The 7,949-nt window shown below is 39.9% G+C and overlaps 1 protein-coding gene across 6 annotated transcripts in view; it reads right to left on the reverse strand.

The window, feature by feature from the left end:
* PATJ (PATJ crumbs cell polarity complex component) overlaps nucleotides 1-7,949 on the reverse strand; it is a 441,042-nt gene that overhangs the window by 60,170 nt on the left and 372,923 nt on the right. For all 6 annotated transcript variants that reach the window (XM_017877225.1, XM_017877223.1, XM_017877224.1 and 3 more), the window contains one exon: nucleotides 4,863-4,946. In XM_017877225.1, the coding sequence (XP_017732714.1) occupies nucleotides 4,863-4,946 (84 nt within the window). The remainder of the gene's footprint in view (nucleotides 1-4,862; nucleotides 4,947-7,949) is intronic.

Raw genomic sequence — 7,949 nt, forward strand, 5'->3', positions numbered from 1 at the left:
GGCTGAGGCAGGAGAATGGCGTGAACCCAGGAGGCAGAACTTGCAGTGAGCCGAGATATCATGCCACTGCACTCCTGCCTGGGTGACAGAGCAAGACTCCGTCTCAAAAAAAAAAAAAAAAAAAAAAAAAAAAAAAAAAAAAAAAAAAAAAAAAAGAAAGCAGTGTACCGAAAAGAGCACTGAGTAAAGCCAAGTCATGTAACCTCTCTGAGCCTCTGTTTCCTTTTCTGTTAAATAGACATTATAGCCAAATTATTTATTCTTTAACTTAAATACTTCTATAGTGCTTGTGTGCTACTCCTTTATGAATATTTACTCATTTAATCCTTATACTAACTCTCTGAGATAGATATTGTTATTATCACCATTCATAGAGGAGGAAACTGAGGCACATAGAGGTTTAAGGACTTGACCCAGGTTACATAGCTAGCAGGGGGAGGAGCCAAGATTTAAACCCAGACAGTCCTTCCACCCTCAGTTCCTATTCCATGCTGCCTCATCATTAACTCTTAGAATGGGTTACCGGAGATCCCCTGTCACAAAGAAAGTCAAACACTGACATTGGTTAGTAAATTTGATATGAGGGAGAAATTGAGGAGCAGAGTAACCTTGGACTCAAAAGAAAGAAGTCAGGGGTGGGTGATTCCCTCAAGGTTTCAGCTAGGAGAAGAGTTAAACGAGGGGAAGGATTAGTCCAGCCCACCAGGCGGATGGTAGAGTGCTTGTGTTCCCCCAAGATGTCAGTTCCATTCCTTATTCTGGTCCAGGCCTGTGTGCTACTGGAAGGTCAAGCCAGCCTCTGAACCTTTGTTCCTTTATCTGTACAATGAAGCAATGGTTTAAGGCTTTTTCTTTTATTCTTTTGAGATGGAGTGTCCCTCTGTCACCCAGGCCGGAGTACAGTGGCGCGATCCCGGCTCACCACAGCCTCCGCCTTCCAGGTTCAAGCGATTCTCTTGCCTCAGTCTCCCGAGTAGCTGGGATTACAGGTGTCCGCCACCACACCTGGCTAATTTTTATATTTTTAGTAGAGACAGGGTTTCACCATATTGGCCAGGCTGGTCTTGAACTGTTGACCTCAGGTGATCTGCCAGCCTCGGCCTCCCAAAGTGCTGGGATTACAGGTGTGAGCCACCGCGCCCAGCCCCTAAGGCTTTTTTAATTCCGACATTCTAAAGCCTAAGGACCAGTGGCATAAAGAATGGTTACGGGGAAAGGAGAAAGGAAGAATGAACCCTTCTTGGAGCAGGTGACTTTTGAATTGCCATTTGAAGCTGATTCTGTGAGCCAAGAAAATGTTTAAATGCCTAATTTCCAAGCTGCTGTTTATTTTCTAGTATATCTTGGTGGCTTGTGTGTTCACGTAGATGAGCTACATCCAGAATAACAGTGGTAAAGAACATGGGTTTTGGGCCGGGCACGGTGGCTCACGCCTGTAATCCCAGCACTTTGGGAGAGCGAGGTGAGTGGATCACGAGGTCAGGAGTTCAAGACCAGCCTGGCCAACATAGTGAAACCCCATCTCTACTAAAAATACAAAAAGTTAGCCAGGCGTGGTGGCAGGCACCTGTAATTCCAGCTACTTGGGAGGCTGAGGCAGGAGAATTGTTTGAACCTGGGAGGCGGAGGTTGCAGTGAGCATAGATTGTGCCGTTACACTCCAGCCTGGGCAACGGAGCAAAATTCTGTCTCAAGAAAAAAAAAAAAGAACATGGGTTTTGGATATGGATGCACTTCGGTTTGAGTGCTGATTCCAATTTCCTGGCTATATGAAACCGTGTGTAAATTACTTAAACCAAACTTTTGCCGTGTCATCTATGAATTGGAGATAATAATATTTACTTAGTGTTGTGAAGATTAATTGAAATAAACCCTGTAAATCATTTGGCACAGGGCTTGGCACACAGTTTTGTCCAATGTAAGTTAGAAGTTGGTATTTTACAAGGAATTGAAGTGACTTCAGTGAAGGCTGTTTTTCCTCTCAGCATGATCATTCACTGTTACTTTAGGCCAATGAACACATTTTCATTGTCTGTGAATGAAACACAAAGAGGAAAAGTGTATATCCAGGAAATGTGGTCTGAGTTGATTATTTTCCTGTATTCCAATAGATGGCACACAAGACCACTTCTGTCACTCAATAAAAAAAGAACTAGTTACCTCCCTGGATTGAAGGTGAACTTTCTAAGCCTCTAAATACCGTTTGAAAGGCCCTAACAAATATGCTTTTAATTAAAAGCATTGTCATTAAGCTCTAATATTACAAAGCAATTTCTATTAAATTCCAGCAAGACGGTATCTGCTCGGATGGAAGTGATCTAAGTTCCTGGTTTCCATTTGCTATTCTGCAAATCAGGAGATACCACTAAATGTGCAGATAATCATGACAGAAATATCACGGCGTGGCTAGAACATCGTGGGGAGATGTATTATGTAAGTGCTTTACAGAAGCACAATATGCATTATTTAGAACATTGGCTGTAGAGGAGGAGGCGTGGAAATAGCAGGGCTTCCTATTTGAGAAGAAAGGCTCCAGGAAGACCCAGTTGTCAAAGGGAGAATGCCATATCCCTTGGGTAGAATGGCCATGTGGGGAAGTGGGTGAACCCAGTTCTTGAGAAGAAAAGAATAACAGAGCTAGTGCAGCAGTTCCTCCGTACTTTATTGCATGGGGAAAAGGAGGCATTAACTCTCTACTCTCTTCTGCTCCCACTTGCAGAGCAGGGAGGGTACGAGAAGGAACTGGCCTAAAAGGAGAACCAGAAAGGAGATATAGTTGATGCTCATCTTATTAATAGAATCATAAATCTTGCCATGCCAAAACATTATTCGACTCTATCTTTGGAAGCAAAATCTGGCATGTCCTAACCTTACCATGAGGATAGTATTAAAACCATGAAAGGCCAATTTGCGGAATGCGAAGACTCTCACGAGTGGAAAGGGCATTGTTTGGAAAAGCGCTGATGTAGTGTTACCCTGTTCCATGGTCTCAAAATATCCCACGAAAACAGGCCTGTCTTCTCAAGGCCTCCTGTGGGTCACAGACTGCTGCTGCCTCATCACGCATTTGTACTTATCAGCCACAACCAGAACCAGTCCAATGTGAAGTAGAAGCTGTTTAGAAAGGAAACATGTTCCCTGACCAAATTGAGAGCTGTATTTCTTAGCTAAACACGTGTTAGACTCCCATGAACTAGACCTTGTTTGAGGAAAGAGAGGAGCCTGCGTGGGCCATCTTTAATGAGAAGTATAGGCCATCCATTCAGAATAGATAATATAATGCTCCCAGTTGCCAAGAAACTGTGAACTTGGTTTTTGAAAAATTCTCCCACTTAAAACAAATTTACTTTATTCATGTTAACCTTTCCTGGGTGTTTGCTTGTATTCGAGTATACTTTATAGAAGAGAGCAGCTACAGAGGGTCTATCTAATACAAACATAAATAGTTTTAAAAAAATCCTTATTGAAGTATAATTGATATAAAATAAACTGCCCAAATTTAAAGTGTACAATTTGATAGGTTTTGCCAGATGGGTATTTATACCTGTGAACCCATCACCACATTCAAGATAATGAACATGTTAGATTTAGTTTCAAGTGACCATTATAATTTGTGGACTTACAAATCATATAAATATCAAGGCATATGTGTATTAAGGCATATGTGCCATTTTAAATATTTAATCTATTCATCTTAAAAAGCCAATTATGATAATACCAACTGATTTAAAAATCTGGTGAGGGAAAAACAAAGAAACCCCAAACTCCTGACCACTAAAAAACCATGTTGTATGCTAAGGCAGTCAAGCCAATTCCCAGAGAGGTCTTGCTTATTTTTCTAACCTCATACACTTGTACCTTAATGAATGTACCGGGAATATGTCTTAATCCAATGATGAAACACAGTAAAGGCCTGCAGAGAAATCCTGTAACTTGGGCTGAATTTCATTTGCAATCAGCCTGGCCTCTCCTTTAACCCCTTCTCGCCTATGTTTCCTGCTCTTAATTATATCTCTGGTTTCATCTTGGGAGGCAGAAATGAACCACCAAAGGGAAAAATAAAATTCTATGATGTCATTCGTAATGTGCTATATTAAAGTTGCAAAGCAAAAATGCACATGCTCACCATAAAATGCCAACTATTCAATTAAGTTCATCCAATGAAAAAAAAATGTTGCCTAGAGGTTTCACACCATCCAGAAAGCTCTTTAGTTCCACCTACCAGGACGCCTGGCATCGCCTTCTCATTCAGCCATTCCATAGTGCAGATACTGCCTGCTTTGGTACTTTTTAAAAGGCTTTAACAACTTTGCTAAATGAGAGTCAATTTGAAAAAGTTAAGCATTTCAAATTTCAGTAAGCATCATGGGGGAAGATTTTACATTTTTTGTCAACTTGAAAACATTGCTGGCAAAGCATGAACTTCCATTTGGCATAAAGATTTATCAAGATTAAGAAAATAAGATTTAAGCTGCCATGAAATCTTTAAAATATCAGGTGTATATGTGTATGCATATGTGTCTATATGTATGTGTTTTTAGGAGGAATTTAGTAGGGTATAATGGAGAGGCAAAAAATTTGCCATATTATATAGTCTCATTTGATATTAAAATAATAGACCCATAAGTTCTATTTTTCCTTTTAGTTAAAAAAAGTTTTCATAGACAAATGTAGATTGATAACCTGTCATGATTCTAAACCACTGTACAATGTACATAGAAGAAAAAAAGAATATGATATGTATTTTGTTAAATGGGAGAGGAATCAGTGAAGACATAGTTGAGCAGAAAGACAACTTTATGGATCGAGATCAGGAAAGGAACCACATTTACTGATATAAAATAAAATTCAAAATCATGTACCTCTAATATCTGGTCACCAGCCCAAAGTCTTCCATCTCTGGCTGCTGCCCCTTCTTCATAGACTTCATGGATAACTATAGCATTCTATAAAAAACAAAATCTTATTCATTTTCAACAACCAGAAATGCTTCCTTAAGCAAACAACCAATAGGCCGCAACCCATAATTTTCTGTTTGTTAAAAATGTTATATTTTATCTGACATAAAGATAAACAATATACACAGTTATGATATATTCAGAGGTATAATTAAATTTTCCTAAGATTATTATTTCATTCCTTTAAAACTGGCTTTGCCTAATATTTCATGTTGAACTTCTTCCATGTGTTTTACTGTTAACCCTGTACATTGCTGCTGTGTATGAACTAGAGGTGAACTATGTGTCATTCTTATTTACATTTTATAGTGTATTTTGAGACACGGTTTCAGGTATTTATTGGTATTCAAGGATTTGGCATAGATGTGTGGCCTGATGAAGGGGGTTTTGCCAGGCCTTATTACTTGGGCAATGAAAGAAAAGAACTTAGTGGAATGAATGGGTCCTGGAGGAGAAGAAAACAGGAGTAGAGGAAAGAGCATTCATGGACCTAAGTGTAAAACAGCCGTGGGTTCAAATCCTGACTCTGCCTTCTTGTAATCTTGGATAATGAATTCCTCTGAATTCAGCAATCAGAGCCATAAAATTAAGACACCCATATCTGCTGTAGGTAAGCTTTGGTTGGGAAAAGTGTTTCACAGCTAATGAATTAAAAAATAATTTGTATCTCTTCAGATTCATAACCTTAAAATTATTTTATCATCATAAAATGACATGTACCCACGTAGAGGATTCAAGCAATACTACTACAGGTTGTTGCAAAGCACAAAAATAGGCTGCTTCCCACCCAGATTCAGTCCCACCAATCACCACTCATAATTTCCGAGGATCTCTCCAGACAATTCACATTTATGCACCCAAATATTTATATATTTTGATGAGAGACTATTCTAAAAATATAGGATTATCAAATTGAGTTTGTCCACACTCCTTTTCCCTCATCCCCTCCTGTTGAGCAAGTAGTCAAGCTTTGAAATTCTTTGCCCTGGGGATTTTTGTGGAGCTGAAAACTGAAGCAACCAGAAGTCACTGGCTCTTTCTGTTTTTAACAGAACCGAAGAGCACTGAATGGATTATGATAGGTGTCTTGGAGGGCTGCTGAGAGGCGCACAGCTTCTGAGTGGAGATTAGAAACAGAGGTCTATGGGTTCCACTGTGGGGATTTGAGTCCTGCAGTGCCCAGGGTCCTCCTATTCCTTGACCCTAGTGCACACACACACAGGTTTTAAGACCCTGCTGGCAATGGTCAAGGGCTGACATCCTTGACACCTGTCAGAGCCTAGAGGCTGACACCTATAGGACCCCAGGCATGAAAGAAGTCAAGCAGCAGGACTTCTGGACTTGAGAGATCTTATAGGCTTGGCCAAGGATAGGCTTGATGATGAGCAGGCAGTGCTGATGGCAATGACCATAGGGATGTCATCAATGTCTGGGTGTTCGGTTGGTACCCTTTGGAGTTAATGAGCCACCAAAATGGTTGAGGTTGAATTTCACCTTAGTTCAGAAGTATGGAGCCTCAGAATTAAGTTCATATGAAGTAAAGAAATGAATATTTATTGCAAAAATGTGACAAGATAGACAGAATACATACACCTGCACCAAACCTTTTTTGTTTGCTTTTTAATTAAAAAAAATTTTTTGAGATAGCATCTCGCTTTGTTGCCCAAACTAGAGTGCAGTGGCTCAATTATAGCTCACTGCAGCCTCGACCTCCCGGGCTCAGGTGATCTTCCTGCTTCAGCCTCCCAAGTAGCTGGGACTATACGTGTGCACAACCATGGCTGGCCAATTTTTTTTTTTTTTTTTTAAGGAGAGATGGGGGTCTCACTATGTTGTCCATGCTGGTCTCCACCTCCTGGGCTCAAGCAATGCCTCCTGCCCTGGCCTCCCAAAGTGCTGGAATTACAGGTATGAGCCGCTGTGCCCAGCCATATATGTATGTATGTATGTATGTGTGTGTGTGTGTGTGTGTGTGTGTATATATATATTTATTTATTTTTAAGAGGAGTCTTACTGTGTTGCCCAGAACTCCTGGGCTCAAATGATCTTCCTGCCTCTTCCTGGGAGCTGGGACTACAGGCATGTCCCATAGCACCATGCTTACTTTCTATTAAAAAACAAAATAACAACAACAGAAAAACAAAAAAAGGGTTTCTATACAAATTCCACAATAGAGAAGCAACAAAAGAAAACAAGAGGGTCTATAACTAGATAACCCATCTGGATTCCAAATACTTTTACAATACTAAATACTGTACTTTCATTTTATTGTTATACAGTTCTGAAAACATTCTTTATTATAGCAATTAGAGAGGCAGCCCCAAGAGCCAGGAAAACTTTCTGGATCCAGGTAATTTACGTTTCAGATTCCGTACCAGGAATACATTTTAGACCATTCTTTGTTTTAACTCTGACTTATGAAATTTCCAGACCCAGGGAGCGTTTACACTGCCAAGAGTTTGTATCTCTGAACTGTTTCAGGGGAATTATTTGGAGGAAACTTGCAGAGTCAGTGGCTTGCGGTGATCCAGCGACACTAATGAGATCCTACCAAAGGTCATTTGTATTAAGGTAGTACGAGGAGAAACTAATGCAGACTCCTGGTAGCACCCTATAATGATACTAGTTTTCAAAGTCATGGTGCCCAATGCCCTATTTTCACTGGATTGAGAGAGTCACATACTACACTCGGACTACGCATGGCTTTTACAGAACTTGATTTTCAGCAAAAAGTCCTTTGATCTTGGAACATTACAAAAGACAAACAGAAAATTTCTGTCCATTCATACTCAAAAGAAAGAAAAGACCCCCTTGGAGTTTGTATTTCATAAAAGTGGTCTGAATTCAAAATCCTTAGATACTTTCTGGCGCTCAATGAACTATCCTCCACAAAGGATGCCAATGACCATAAAGGACTAATATGTTAACAGTTTCAAATGCCCAACTCGCTGCAAATTATCAATTTTTTTTTTTTTTTTTTTTTTTTTTTTT

Source organism: Rhinopithecus bieti, unplaced genomic scaffold, assembly GCF_001698545.2.
Source record: "Rhinopithecus bieti isolate Rb0 unplaced genomic scaffold, ASM169854v2 scaffold_6380, whole genome shotgun sequence".
In the NCBI taxonomy this organism is placed as follows: domain Eukaryota; kingdom Metazoa; phylum Chordata; class Mammalia; order Primates; family Cercopithecidae; genus Rhinopithecus; species Rhinopithecus bieti.